The 15,702-nt window shown below is 46.8% G+C and overlaps 1 protein-coding gene across 1 annotated transcript in view; it reads right to left on the reverse strand.

Moving 5' to 3' along the window:
* The window catches only part of pygl (phosphorylase, glycogen, liver), a 125,812-nt gene that overhangs the window by 96,660 nt on the left and 13,450 nt on the right, over positions 1-15,702 (reverse strand). Inside the window, exons 3-4 of the mRNA XM_087990212.1 lie at positions 9,530-9,608; positions 6,764-6,867 (exon numbers count right to left, since the gene is read on the reverse strand). Of these exons, the coding sequence (XP_087846338.1) occupies positions 6,764-6,867; positions 9,530-9,608 (183 nt within the window). The remainder of the gene's footprint in view (positions 1-6,763; positions 6,868-9,529; positions 9,609-15,702) is intronic.

Here is a 15,702-nt window from a genome sequence, read left to right on the forward strand (position 1 = left end):
TACTTAAAATAAAATAACAGCTTTTAAAATTGATTCATGGCTAACACTGGCAAAGCCAACACTTAAGGCTCTTCTTTATTTGCCCTCGAGAAAGTAGAGCCAATCCACTTTCTTGAATGCAACTAAGTAGTTTGATTGGCTAATTCTAAGGGCAATTACAGCCAACGATATTTTTTGTGGAACCACATGTAGAAAGGCTTATGCTAATATTTCAATGAAGTTTGAAAGCAATTTTACCCTTTGCTTTCCAGAATTTTCAATATCTAACTTCAACAAACCCTTGTTATGCATATACCACACCTTAAAGACCCTGCTCTCACACTAATCTGAGTTCTCTAACTGCAAGTGTTTACTATTGCTAGGACCTTCTGTTTCCCATTGCAAGTGCCATAGAAGCAGACAGCGTGGACCCTGGTCCCGGCCCGATGATACCGGAGCGGGCAAATGGACCAAGTGAGGAGCTGGACAGCTACCTCTGCCCTGCGAGGGTCCAACAATTCGTGTTCTGCATGGGGATGCAGACAGCTATCCCAGAGGGGCAGGACCAGCGGCAATTGGACACGGGTAACCTCAAAAAAATGGGGATAAAAATTGCAAGTATTAATGTGCGCAGCATAAAATCTGCTGCTCCGCACCCAGGTCGCGACGTTCTGCCTTCAGACCTTGCAGCGATACCTTTACGTCGAGCCTCCTCCAAGGTGGTGCGCCCTGGCGACGTATTTTTTCCGCCAGGTGCGTAGCCTCAACTACGACACACAGCTCCTGTTCGTCGACCGTGACGGTTTGGAGGTCGCCCTCAAGACGCTGCCTGTCTTTTACCAGGACCTGATCACTGTCTGGAACATGGTCGAATCGCGTTGCGCCTACCCTCCGGCAGGAGTAGCGGCTGTCGTCAGGGAGCCGTTGCGCCGTGCTATGAGGTAGCTGTGTTAACCACTGAGCCACCGTACCACCATGTAAATAGATCCCTGAAAGTTGCCACCCAGGATGACAGTGCTGTTAAGAAGGCATATGGTGTGTTAGGTTTCATTGGTAGAGGGATTGGTTTCCGGAGCCGCAATGTCATGCTGCAAGTATACAAAGCGCTGGTGCGGCCACACTTGGAATATTGTGTACAGTTCTGGTCGCCCCATTACAGGAAGGATGTGGATGCATTGGAAAAGGTGCAGAGGAGATTTACCAGGATGTTGCCTGGTCTGGAGGGAAAGTCTTATGAGGAAAGGCTGAGAGACTTGGGTCTGTTCTCATTGGAAAGAAGAAGGCTAAGGTGGGATTTGATAGAGACATACAAGATGATCAGAGGATTAGCTAGGGTAGACAGTGAAAGACGTTTTCCTAGGATGATGATGTCAACTTGTATGAGGGGGCATAACTACAAATTGAGGGGTGATAGATTTAAGACAGGTGTCAGAGGCAAGTTCTTTACTCAGAGTGGCAAGGGCGTGAAATGCCCTACCTGCCAATGTAGTTAACTCAGCTATATTAGGGTGATTTTAAACAATCCTTGGATAAGCACATGGATGATGAAGGGATAGTGTAGGGGTTGATTAGTTCACAGGTCAGCACAACATCGAGGGCTGAAGGGCCTGTTCTGCGCTGTATTGTTCTATGTAGTCCGCACCTCCGTACTCGCGGGTTCGAGTGGCTGTCGGAGGGGAGGGCTGTGGCGGCGAGGGTGACCAGGGTCGGGCACGTGCTGGGTGCCGGGGGCCTGGGCTGGACGCTGCCGCAGGACATAGCGAGCAGGGCAGCGGTAGACGTCCGGTACGTGGCCACTGCCACCCGACGCCTTAAAACGGCGGTGCTCGGACCCGACGTAGTGCACCATTTTGAGGACGCTCACGTGTGCGGTGGGATCCCGTCCACGCTCACCCCAGCCCGGACGGAATTTCACATTGGCCCCAAGGTCCCGTACTTCCCGCGGGAGCCTGTGCCCCACAACCTGAGCTGCCTCCGGAATTTTAATTTTGTTTCTTTCAAGGATGTAAAAAGGCAGTCCCTGTATAGACTGCTGCTGCACACCGTCCACCTCTTCTCCCTCATCCACCGTCCGGACACACCTTGGCGTACCCATTTGCCAGCGGGCGGTGGGGATCCCCAGTGGAGGGCTCTCTACGCGGGAGTCCTCCCCCTTTCTCTCGGGGATCTGGGGTGGAGGGTGCTGCACGCAGCAGTCCCCTGCAACCGCAGTTTGCGGTGGTTCACGGACTCCCAGCCCAACTGCTTGTTCTATGGCGTTGTGGAGTCTGTGGAACATGTATATATTGGGTGTGGGCGTTTGCACTCCCTTTTTGATTTTTCTGAAAAACCTCCTCCTCTGCTTTTGGTTGCACTTCAGTCCCACACTCCTGATCTTCGGGCACCCGGTACGGAGGAGGGAGGGCAGGTCTGAAGACCTCCCCGTGGGTCTGCTCCTGGGCCTGGCCAAACTGGCCATCAACAGGTCGAGGTAGCGGGCCGTGGAGGGGGTCGTTAGGGCCGACTGCCTGCCCCTCTTCCGCGGTTACGTTAGAGCCCGGGTGTCCTTGGAAAAGGAGCATGCGGTGTCCACCAACACCCTGGAGTTGTTCAGGGAGAGGTGGGCGCCGCAGGGAGTGGAGTGCATTATTTCCCCCTCCAACTCTATTTTGATTTAGTCCCTACCCTCCCCTTCACTGTTTTGATTACACAGCACTGCCCTTTGATGTGAAGGGCAGTGCTTGTCACTGGCCACCCGGGTGTTTTCCTTTCTTCCTGGTGGTGGAAATTGAATAAAGATTCGTGCACCTTGTGTCTCTCACTGTGCCTCACACCTACACAAACACACACCATGAGTGCTGGGGAAAAATAAGCACTACCGCAGTTAGGCGGTAGTGTGGGGGTTTAAAAAAAAAGAAGAAAAAGAAAAATTTAACCAGGAGGAGCATTGCCCTTGATAAAAAAAAATCTGCTGCGCGATGTGTTTCAACGCTGGCCTTCCTGGCCAATGTGAAAGCCGATGTCCTGTTTCTGCAGGAGTGTGGGATACCGCACCTCAGCAGTTACAGGAGATGGTCGAGCTTGTGGGCCCATGGGCCGTCAGTGTGGTCGGGGTGCCACGATAACTGCTCTTCAGGCCTGGGTATCCTGTTGCGGGAACGCAACTTCACCATCTCCGAGGTGGTGGGCGGGCGTCTCCTCGTCGTGGATGTTACATACAGAAACACTCCCGTGAGACTAATCAACATGTATGCCCCAGCAGGTAAGAGTGAACGGTTGGCCGTCCTGCAACAGCTTCCACTGTTGCTGGCTACATCCAGGCCGGTCATTCTGGCCGGAGACTTCAACTGCATCATTGATGCAGATGGACGATCCGGCGGGAGGGCAGTAAACTGGACGCTACGTCCAGAGCCCTGAAGGAAACGGTCAAAGATGCCAAGCTGCACGATGTCTTCAGCACCCCTGCAGACGGAGTGCAGCATAGATACACCTGGTCACGGGCAGATGGGTCTATCCGCTCAAGGATAGATTACCTGTTTGTGTCCCGAACGCTCTCGGTCAGAACCACCGACGTCAAGCCGGTGTTCTTCTCTGACCACTGCCTCCTGCTGGCTGACTGTCACTTACAGGACGAGCAGCAGGCTGGTAAGGGAATGTGGAAGCTGAACACTTAGCTGTTGACCCCGGGAAACATCGAGGAGCTCAAGAGGGATTACGCAGCGGACTGGTGGGAACCAGTAAAAGGGAACGTCAAGAGGTTCTTCATCCTCAAAGGTGTTCAGGAGGTGAGAGAGAGGCGGGGAAAACTGTCCAAACTCCAGGAAAGTATGCAGAACCTGCTCCTGCTGCAGACGTTGTGGGTCGATGTCGCGGAGGACCTCCAGGAGGTGAAGGGCCAGCAAGCCTTGCTCTTTGCCTCGGAGGCCTCCAAGATAATCTTCTGGTCCAGAGTCCGCTCGGTGGAGCAGGATGAGACGTGCTCATGTTTCTTCTTCCAGAAGGTGCACAAAGAGAGCTCCGTGCTCAGCAACCTGAAGGAAGAAGATGGCTCGGTAACGTCATCTCAGGCTGACATCATGAGGATCAGCAAATCCTTCTATGTCAGTCTGTATGACTCGAAGCCAACCGACAGCGTGACTTCTCAGTCGTTCCTGTCCTCTATCACGGAGGTCCTAGACAACGGAAAACGAGAGAGGCTGGACCAGCCGCTATCTCTGGATGAGCTGACCAAGGCCCTCGAGTCCTTCGGAAAGAATAAAACTCCCGGAAGCGACGGCTTACCGATCGGGATCTATTCTACTCTTTGCGACTTGATTGGCCAGGACCTGCTGGAGGTGTATGTCAGTATGCTTCAGGCAGGTACCATGAGTGAATCCATGAGGAAAGGCATCATCACCCTCATCTACAAGCAGAAGGGGGAGAGAGAGGAAATTAGAAATTGGAGACCAATCTCACTGTTAAACACAGACTATAAAATCTTGTCAAAGGTCATCGCCAACCAGGTCAGGTCTGCTCTGGTATTGGTGATCCACCCTGACCAAACCTGTGCTGTACCGGGCAGGAAGATCGCTGAGAGTCTCGCACTGCTCAGAGATACGATTGCCTACGTGCAGGACAGAGGGGTGGACACCTGCCTCATCAGCCTGGACCAGGAGAAAGCCTTTGACAGGATATCACATACATATATGAGGGATGTCCTCTCCAAAATGGGCTTTGGGGATGGAATCGGTAATTGGATCAGACTGCTCTACACCAACATTGTCAGTGCAGTCTCAATCAATGGGTGGGAATCAGATAGCTTCCAAGTCAGATCTGGAGTCAGGCAGGGCTGCCCTCTCTCACCCGCTTTGTTTGTGTATTGCATAGAGCCATTTGCCGAATCCATCAGGAAGGATGCGAGCCTCAGAGGGGTGAATATTCCTGGCAGCGGGGGCCTGCAGGTTAAGGCCTCCCTGTACTTGGATGACGTCGCCGTTTTCTGCTCAGATCCGCTGTCCGTGCACAGACTCATGTGCATCTGTGACCAGTTCGAACGGGCCTCGGGGGCCAAGGTAAATGGAGGCAAGAGCGAGGCCATGCTCTTCGGGAACTGGGCCAACCAATCCTCTATCTCCTTCACCGTCAGGACTGACCACCTGAAGGTGCTGGGTATTTGGTTCGGGGGGGCTGGGGCGTGCGCCAAGACCTGGGAGGAGCGGATCAGGAAGATGAGACAGAAACTAGGCAGATGGGAGCAACGGTCACTCTCCATCGCCGGGAAAAACCTGGTCATCAGGTGTGAGGTACTCTCAGTATTGCTATATGTGGCACAGGTCTGGCCTATCCCCAGAACCTGTGCCGCCGCAGTCACCCGGGCCATCTTCCACTTCATGTGAAGATCAAAGATGGACCGGGTCCGAAGAGACACAATGTACAAAGACCGGTGCAATGGGGGAAAAAACACGCCCAATGCCACCCTCACCCTGATGGCCACCTTTGTGTGTGGCTGCATCAAGCTGTCCGTGGATCCCCGGTACGCAAACACCATGTGTCACTACGTACTGAGGTTCTACCTGTCCCCAGTGTTGCGAAGGATGGGCCTGGCCTCGCTGCCGCAGAACGCTCCGAATAGTTGGACCGTTCCGTACCACCTGTCCTTCATGGAGAATTTATGAAGAAAAACACCTTTGACCACAAGTCCATCAGGAAGTGGTCAGCACGTAGTGTCCTTGAGACCCTTCGGGAAAAGCAGAGGGCGGATCCTGTCGAGCGGTTCCCTGAGCAGACTGTCAAAGCCATTTGGCAGAATGCCTCATCGCCAGAACTTTCCAACAAGCACCAAGACATGGCTTGGGCTGGTGGTGAGAAGGGCTCTGCTTGTGAGATCCTTTATGCACGCCCGGACTCTCTGCCACACCACACGTGCCCTCGAAGCGGCTGCGTGGGGGACGAGACTGTCACACACCTTCTTCTGGAATGTGCCTATGCAGAGGAAGTCTGGAGAGGAATGCAGTGTTTGTCGAGGTTCGTCCCGAGCAGCGCCGTGACGCGGGACTCCGTGCTCTACGGCCTGTTCCCTGGGACGCACATCGAGATGAACATCAACTGCGCCTGGAGGATCATCAACTCGGTGAAGGACACTCTCTGGGCGGTCCGAAACCTGTTGATCTTCCAGCTGAAGGAGTTGACCCCGACTGAGTGTTGCAGACTGGCACATTCCAAGGTCCAGGACTACGTGTTGAGGGATGCGCTGAAGCATGGGGCAGCTGCCGCCAAGGCGCGGTTGGGAAAGACCACCGTGTAACATCTGCCTGCCTAAGAAGAACGGGGGGCCCACGCAGTCATTTGGGCTCTGCTGGCGCCTTAGCTAAAAATGTAATCATACCGACCTGTAAATAGGAATGATTACTCTGTTTTGGTATGCAAAGAAGTGGAATGTTTACATATGTATGGCATGTCCAGTTGTATAGATCATCAAAGTATTTATGAATAAAGTATATTTTTGAAAAAAAATTTAGTGTTGTGCTATGCATCAGTCAAACAATGCTAGCCAGGAATATTCCTTCTATGATTATAGGAAAAGCCCTTTACAGTAGATGTAATGAGAAGGAGACAAAGAAGGAAAGCTTCTGAGAACACATTAGTGACACTTTGGGGAAAATTCAGCCCGTTGTCTTTCTGTTGACAATAAGTGGTCATGGAAACTTCAATCCTGTGATTACAAAAACGTTAAGTCTGTGAAACTAATCATGAATAATGAACTAGGTTATAATACATTTGAGAAGACAATGAAAAATGAAGGATATTATTTAATCCAAAAACCTGCCTGCCACCCATCTTTGATCTTCTGATTGAAAATCCCATATTCATATCTTATACCATACCCATAAGCAGCCAAGCCCAGTGTTGCCATGGAATCAAGGAAACAGGCTGTTGGAAGAGTAAAAGCAAAAAATCAATTCATATCACTTATAAATGGTAATGATTAGATCAGTAAAAAATCACATATGAAAGCCTTGCCCCAATTAAATTGTAAGCATTAACTTCAAATCTTTTCTGTCATGCCTCTATGGTTACTTATTTAAATATGGTATTGTTAATTTACTGATGAAACTAGCACTCATGAACATAAAGTGTTTTCAGATTACAAAACAACACTACAGAGTTCCATAGTTCATGTTAATCAGATACTTACAGCATCAGCCACACATAATGTAAAAGGAAATAATTTGTCATTTTCTTAAAATCTTTTACAGAAATTTGAAATGTTCCATTTCTGTAGAAACTTGTTGTTCTGCATTTGTTTTCCTTTCCAGCCAACCCAGAAATTCTGCTAATTATGCAGAATAGCAATGCGCACTCCGAAACAATTATATAACTTAAAATGGAATGTACATTTGTACTGGCCTAGGATGCAAACTAGCCGCCAATATCCCAAATACCCCTAGTATTAAAAAAAACATAGGGTGAAATATTATTGGGGTCTGAATAACATGGGCTGTGGTGAGATTGATGTCAGAATTGGACAAAACGTCCGGCAAGACAGTCTCAATGTCAAAAACATCTCGCTCCATCTTTAATGCTTTTCAGCAAATGGCATGAGGAGAAAGTGAGGACTGCAGATGCTGGAGATCAGAGCTGAAAATGTGTTGCTGGAAAAGCGCAGCAGGTCAGGCAGCATCCAGGGAACAGGAGAATCGACATTTTGCCCGAAACGTCGATTCTCCTGTTCCCTGGATGCTGCCTGACCTGTTGCGCTTTTCCAGCAACACATTTTCAGCAAATGGCATGGCCAGCTAATGCAGTCGGGGAAATGTCAGTTAGGGATCTGGGCACTTTTTATCCAGGGATGTCTAATTAGTTCACTCAAGGGAGTGGACCACAGTCTGTTGGCTATGTCTGTAAAAACTAAGGTGAAAGGAAGGGCAAATGGGGTTAATGCTGGAGGAATGAACCTCACTAGTTGTTCTTTAGGACTGGGGACTGCAGGCTGGGGGTGATGATAATCATGATGTAAGGGGCAGCAGTATCTGCATGGAGGAGGGTAACAGTAAAGCATGAAAAGGAACAGAGTCATGCAGGCGTGGAGCTAATTCATGGTCCAGAGTATTATGATTTCAAGGGAAGATACCGTGAATGACCACACTTGGCATGGTCAACTCATACAGGCTGGGTGGAAAAGATGGCTAGTTGCAGACTCATGTAGAATCTTGGGTGGGGACCTGGGGAGGTGTGAAGTCTCTTGCATTTACAAGAAGAGTTACCAGGAAAGCGATTTGGATGTTTGGGGGCTCACTGAAATGCTGAAGCAGTGGCTGCAAGATTCTGACCGAGGAGTACTTACTGACTGTTGCTAACCAGCTGGAATCAAAAGTGTGTAATAGTGAAGGAAATGGCTAATACTACACTTAGGTCAGGGTAAGTGACCCAACCTGTGAAGCAGGGGGCCTTCATGTTAGGGCTAATTAATGTTAGAGCTTTTAATGGGAAATATTATTGCTTACAATCCCATGTACTTCACAGGACATAGAACTATGACACCCCTAATACCTGGCTATCCTAATGCACAGTTCTTGGCTTTGTGTTGTACCTCCCTGCCACAGACATTGCTGAACAATACATTCACATTTAAATTTTTGATATGAAGGCTGTAAAAAATAGGAATGTTGTACAAGGAAGGCAGGGAGATGAACAACCAGATGTAAGGTGGAATCAGTGAAATTGATCTTTAAAAGTGCAAAATTATGCACAGTGTATTGTTATACATGCCACTAAAGTGGCTTCAATAAGCCTTCTTTTTCCTTGCCCTTCCTCTATGTCTTAGTCACTTCCTGGTTCCACAGCTGGGATAGCCAACTTGTCCATGGAGGTAGCCAGATAGCTACATGATTTGCTACATTACTGTAGTTTCTGGGCAATGAGTGCCACTGCGTCGCACATACTTGTATTCCAGTTTATTTCACTCTACGCATGTCAATGAAGTTGCTGACTGCCAACACCATAAGCTCTCCCTGTTTCATTGGTCTTCATATGGCACTGCTGGCCACTCCTGCAGAATTTGGATATGGCACTGACCCAGGTAGTGACCTCAGAACAGGCTTCCAGAGGTTGGTGGTGTGGCCTCCTTTGCTGTTGTTGCCTCCTTCTGGAAAGAGGACTGTTCTCCTCTGAACCATCCCCTCAAACAAAAGCTTCAGATCTGTCTGACAATTATGGTGCCATTTTGAGCTTCTTCAACATGTTTAGACCTTTGACTAAGCAGGGCAGGTTTGGAATGCTTGTGCTCGTCTGAGTGGCCTTTTAAAAACGGCAGGGGTGCAAGAAATGATGGTCTTTGGTGGATATCTGCTGAATGTTGAGCTATTCTGGGAACAGTGTGTGGTAAAGTGGGGCTGAAATTAGACATGCTGGATGCCATGAGGCAGACTATAATAAGGTGAACTGGCAGGATAATGCAAGATAATCCATGAAGCTTCATGGTAGAAATCCCTTCAAAAAACTGGAAGCAACTTGACTTAGCCAAATACACATAAGATTCAGCTCTTTGTGACTCCCAAGCTGCAGTATATTTTTCTAGGGTGTGATGTCTTACCTGCAAGCCTTCCTAAACCTCCATTACCAAGCCCAGCATCATCTTCAATTTCCTCCAGTTCTTCAATATCTAAGCCCAGCTGATGTAAACAGAATGCAATAAAATTAAAATTGTTTCCAATTCAAGTTTTATATTTCAAACTGCATGTTAGCTAACTCTAGCCATGAAATATAAATTACTGGTCTCCCTTCTTTTCATTCTTTGTGTTGGATACTCACTTTCAGAATTTTTTCCTTCAAAGATCCAGTTTTTATTTCTACCTTCATGGTATGTAACTTTCCCAGTTTAGACTTAGTTGAAACTTTCAAATAATTCACTGTTATGTCTTTTGCTCCACGTACCTGTTTCTTTGAAAGAGACCTAGAACCTTTTAAATTCAATGAATTCAAATCCATACGAGTGTTTACTTGTTATGATGAAACTACTGGATAAATCAGATGCCAGAGCAAAACTTGGATTGATTGATTTTTAAAAAATTTTAATGAACATAGTGGGCAGTTACTGAATCACAGTCACATGAACCTAACAGTTTTTATTTTAAACAAAAGAACAAAAGTTTATTACACAAGGGTTAATTTGAGAAAAAAAGGCGAGGAAGAAAAGGAAAAAGAAAAGAAAGAAAGCAGAGAATGTGGGCATCCTTATTTCTGCACTCCTTGAACTTTTCTGCTAGTGAATACTTTATTTATTTAGTTTATTTATTCATATGAATGTATGGGTGGTAACTTTGGCTAATTCTACCTTAAAGTATTACAGGTCCTCTTCCATGCAAGAGAAAGCAGCAGTCAGTGTGACAGGGCAGTAACATCACATGGCATTTAGTTTATGTGGCTTTTAAGGATTCACTCAGAATGTGAGATCAAAGTATAGTACAGTGCACTCCTTCAAGATAGACAGTAGGTTGGAAGCAATCCTGAGGTGCTTCCTTTTCACCCATCCATCTTCAGTTAACCTTTAACATTTCAGAGGGCACACAGACTGCTGAATTACCCAGAAATGCTTAAGCATCCTTACCCTGAGAGGGTCAAAACTTTTGCAGCCTCTCTCAACAGGTCACTGAGCAATGAGAAAGAATAGAGATGTGAACTTCCCACTGTACATGTCCCAGCCTTGAATGGCTGTGTGCTTCCTTGAAAAGCTGAAAGGGAGAATAAAATGTTACCGCTGGAAATGAGTTGAATCATCACTGATGCTGTGCCCTCATTCACAGGCTAGGTGTAAGTCTGAATGACCCTACATAGGGCAGGGCCCTACCTCAATCCCTGCACATTGATTTTAGTGTCAGTGGTGTCCACATTAATGTACAATACCTTGAATGCTGTTGTGAAACTTGAAAGGGTTCAGAAAATATTTACAAGAGTGTTGCCAGGGTTGGAGGATTTGAGCTATAGGGAGAGGTTGAATAGGCTGGGGCTGTTTTCCCTGGAACATCGGAGGCTGAGGCTTATAAAATCATGAGGGGCATGGATAGGGCGAATAGACAATGTCTTTTCCTTGGGGTGGGGGAGTGCAGAACTAGAGGGCAGAGGTTTAGGGTGAGAGGAAAAAGGTAAAAGAGACCTAAGGGACAATTTTTTCATGCAGAAGGTGGTGTGTGTATGGAATGGGCTGCCAGAGGAAGTGATGGAGGCAACATTTAAAAAGCATCAGGATGGGTATATGAATAGGGAGGGTTTAGAGGGATATGGGCTGGGTGCTGGCAGGTGGGATGAGATTAGGTTGGGATATCTGATCGGCATGGACGGGTTGGACTGAAGGGTCTGTTTCCATGCTGTACGTCTCTATGACTGTAACTATGTGCTCATTCAAGGATCAATGACATTCAAGTCTGAGGTCAAACACCCAGTTGCTTGTGTGAGAGGATCAATGCCTGGCCATTAAACGTCTTTCATCCTTGGCATGTAAAAAGTGGATAACCATCTCTCAATGACAAAGATACTATTGTAGACATTTTAACAGTGTAAGTGAAGATATATTTACAAAAAGAAATTGCTGACAATGTCACTTGTGTCACTATGTGTACTGAGCAGATTTTTTTCTTCTTTCTGCATCTAAGTGCAGTCTCAGCTTCTGTTACATGGGTTGACAAACCCTGCTCTGTAGTTGGTCCTGTTAACCTGGAAGACTTGACCTGAGTAGTTTGGGCCTAGAGGTTCCAGGCCTGCTGGGAATGTCCTGCCCTGATACAGATTTACCATTCCAACTGGGAATGTCCTGCCAGATACAAGTTTACCATTCTTGGCTTGAACTTGTGCAGGTTTTAAACATCACAGGCAGGGGTGAAGTGGAGTGTCCCAAGAGGAAGCTTATTGCAGTTCTGTATATGGCTCTTCCTCCTTCTCAGCAGCTAACATCTACTAAGCACCACCGACTGGAGTGATGGAGTACAAGTTTATGCATATTTCTGGAAGACATTGCATATGCTGGACCAAGGTCTTCATGGTGTTGGTCAGCCTGTCCATGGAGGCAACCACTGCATGATTGCCAAGCCAGCACAGCATTGATAGTGCTGGTGAACTTCTCCATCTGTTGAATCTGACGAATCTGCCTAAGGCTCTTGAGACTCTGTGCTCTGACAAAGTCATTTAATGGTCAAGACCATGGAATAGTCTGTGCATGCATTGCCTGATCTTTGGCAGCCTGCTAAGTGTCAGAGACTTGAGCATTTCTTCCTTGACTACCTGTAGAAACATGCCAGTGATTGGCTCAACAGATTATATTCCCAATTCTAACACAGAAACAGCACTCACTGAGCAGAAAGTCTGATCTGATGGAGGGTGCAGAACCTTGCTGATACATCCTCTAAGGGTTGAGTGTCTTCCTCCTCAGACATGGAAGTGGAGCTAAGGGTTTCCAGTGCTGGCTTCATTCTCATGGTGGTTATCTGGGTCTTACTACTGTCTGCAAAATGGTAGAGAGGGAATTAGTTATGTAAAATGGCTGAAAGCTGACCGGGACAAGAATGAGTTGTACTGGCGAGGTCATTGAAGCATCGCGCCACAAAGTTTACTCATTTGTTTGCTCATGGAGATTTTGTTGCTTCAAAATGAATGCTCAACCACTTCTCCAGCCAGCTGCAGAATGTTTCTTCATATAAGGCAGTGAGTTTACTGTTTGTTAGCCTGCTGCCGATCTTTGCTGTCTCTGCTTGATTATGACACTTTTTTTTCTGGAATGAGACAGAGGGAAGACTGATTATGTTAGAAGTGAACAAACCCTGCTCTGTAGTTGGTCCTGTTAACCTGGAAGACTTGACCTGAGTAGTTTGGGCCTAGAGGTTCCAGGCCTGCTGGGAATGTCCTGCCCTGATACAGATTTACCATTCCAACTGGGAATGTCCTGCCAGATACAAGTTTACCATTCTTGGCTTGAACTTGTGCAGGTTTTAAACATCACAGGCAGGGGTGAAGTGGAGTGTCCCAAGAGGAAGCTTATTGCAGTTCTGTATATGGCTCTTCCTCCATGGGGGAGGCTTTAGTGGTGGTGCAGGGGTAAGAGTAACGAGGAAGCTTAGAGGGCAGGAAGGGCTAATATTTTGGGAGAATGAGGTGGCTGAGAGTTGATGAATGTGAAGGTTGAAATTCTATGAGCCTTGGTGAGAGATGTTTGCAGTGGCAAAGTTCAAGTGAGTAGTGGTGATCCTGTGAGTATGAAGCAGCAGAGAGACGATAACAGTATGTAACCTTGTGCGGTGCAGAATGTCATTCATCTTATTCCCTCACAGCTGGACATTTGTTTTAACCTTAGCAACTGACTGTCCTGGGCTTCCACCTCAGACCAGACTGGCTGTATCCAGTGGTGTGGCCTCCTTTGCCAGCTAGCAGGAGAACAACTAGGAGAAAGTGAGGACTGCAGATCAGAGTTGAGAGTGTGGTGCTGGAAAAGCACAGTAGGTTAGGCAGCATCCGAGGAGCAGAAGAATCGATGTTTTGGGCATAAGCCCTTCATCAGGAACTGCCTTTCTTAAAGCCATCCTGTGTATGAACACCTCCTGGTGCCTGTCATTAAGTCGAAGAGGTAACTTGCCTTTCTGGGCTATGTTATTTGGGATATGAGTGCAGGACTGGAGCAGTAAAAACAGCTCATGGATTGCAGCATCTGAAGTGCTGTGCAGCTGGGGTTTAAATATGGTGCTCGTGGTAAGAACATCACAAAGTGCCAGCACTTCTGCCTCTTCTTCCACATAATCCACAAGCACTGTAGAGGCTGAATGCCCAAAAGTAATGAAAGTCAAAAGTGAAGGATTACATGAAAAAGTCAACATGGGCCATTGTAGGATGTCTGTCGTGAAACTCACCAAAAACGAACAGGCAAAAAATGGAAACATGCAGGCTATTGTCTTGAACCAACAACTCAACAGCACGTTTCATCTTCTCCTAAAGTACATGGACAATCCCAATGCAGTATAAATTTGACATAGCTGATGTGATCACCTGATGTACAAGCTGCAACTCAAAATCTCGACTGTTTGTGACTGTGGAAACTCTAGTCAAGTCATGGAGCGTATAATAACATCTTGAGGATGACACCTTTGAGTTACACATGTTTTCCAGAAAGGCATTGTACAGGTTAAGGAACATGACAGGAAAAGTATGCTGACGATCATGATCCATTGTTTCACAAATCATCACAAAATGTACAACTCCCCCTCTTATATGCACGGAGACAAGGAAGCAAAAACATGGGTGTTATGGACAGAGGGAAAGGCTAGGAAGCCAGTTTAGTTATTTTTGTTCACAAAGTTCATATGATTCTGTGCAGATCAGAATGTTTCTTTCTTGGTTGTTCTTCTCTGAGGTGCTTACACTGTTTTACAAAAGGCACAGGGTGGCTGGTTAACTGAGAAAAGATCTCTGATTTATAGATTGAAAGTCACAGCTCACAGGAACTACTGAAATGAAGATTAATTGTTTTTTTTGGCTTCAAGTGGCTTTTATTGCAGAGAACAGAGTGAACTCTTGAGCTGGTGGAGATCTAATATCATTTCTAATTCTTGTTCACAGACACAAATTGGTCAGCTAGCTGAAAACCAATCACAATCTTTCTGTCTTTTCACACTTGGGGAAAGAGATATGAATGCTTTCTGTTTGCAAGTTCTGCAGATTTTTCTCCTCTACTGCTCTTGGCATTTATAGAATCATAGAGATGTACAACATGGAAACAGACCCTTTGGTCCAACTCATCTATGCCGACTAGATATTCTAAATTAATCTAGTACCATTTGACAACACTTGGTCCACATCCCTCGAAACCCTTCCTATCCATGTACCCATCCAGATGCCATTTTAATGTTGTAATTATACCCACCTCCATCACTTCCCCTCGCAGCTCATTCCATACACACATCACCCTTTGCGTGAAAAGGTTGCACCTTAGGTCCCTTTTAAATCTTTTCCCTCTCACTCTAAACCTTTGCCTTCTAGTTCTGGACTCCCACAGATTTGAGTGGGAGCAGCGTCGAAGTAAAAGCGAACCCGGGAGACTACAGCAAAGGTAAGACAGTTTGTTTTAAAATTGCTTACCTGTAGCGGGCAGCGGTGTGTTTTTTTTACTCTCTCTCCACAGAAAGAGCGGGAGCAGCAGAGGAAGTGACGGCAAGCAGAGGGGCAGCCGGGAAGGAAAAGTGAGTATATAAGTCAGGAAGGCGGCTAAACCCGAGATTCTACACCTGTAGTATCTCCCACCCACCCTCCTCCTCTAACCTTCTTAACTACTCTGCTTTTTCTTTTAAGGTAAGGATTTTTATTTCTTTACCAAGGACTAGTTAAAAATTTACTTAGTTTTTTTTGTGTGTGTATACATCAAGTCCTTATTTAGGGTAAAAAAACTATAGCAGAGAGGTATCAGAAGGTATTCTAACTCATACTTGTACAAAGTAAGTAATTAACTAACTAAGCAGAGATGGCTGGGCAGGTGATGTGCTGTTGCTGTATGATGTGGGAGCTGGTTGATCCCATTGTGAACGGCAGTGACCACATCTGCAGCAAGTGTTGGTTGCTGGAAGAACTCCAGATCAGAGTTGATGATCTGGAATCTGAGCTTCAAACACTGCGGCACATCCGGGAGGGGGAGAGTTACCTGGATGCTTTGTTTCAGGAGGCAGTCACACCTGGGAGATTAAGTAATTCACATTCAGCTAGTGATCAGGCACAAAAGAGTGTGACTGTAAGTGA

This window comes from Chiloscyllium plagiosum, unplaced genomic scaffold (genome assembly GCF_037043375.1).
Source record: "Chiloscyllium plagiosum isolate Xiang-an unplaced genomic scaffold, Cpla_swu_hap1 HiC_scaffold_8, whole genome shotgun sequence".
Classification (NCBI taxonomy): Eukaryota; Metazoa; Chordata; class Chondrichthyes; order Orectolobiformes; family Hemiscylliidae; genus Chiloscyllium; species Chiloscyllium plagiosum.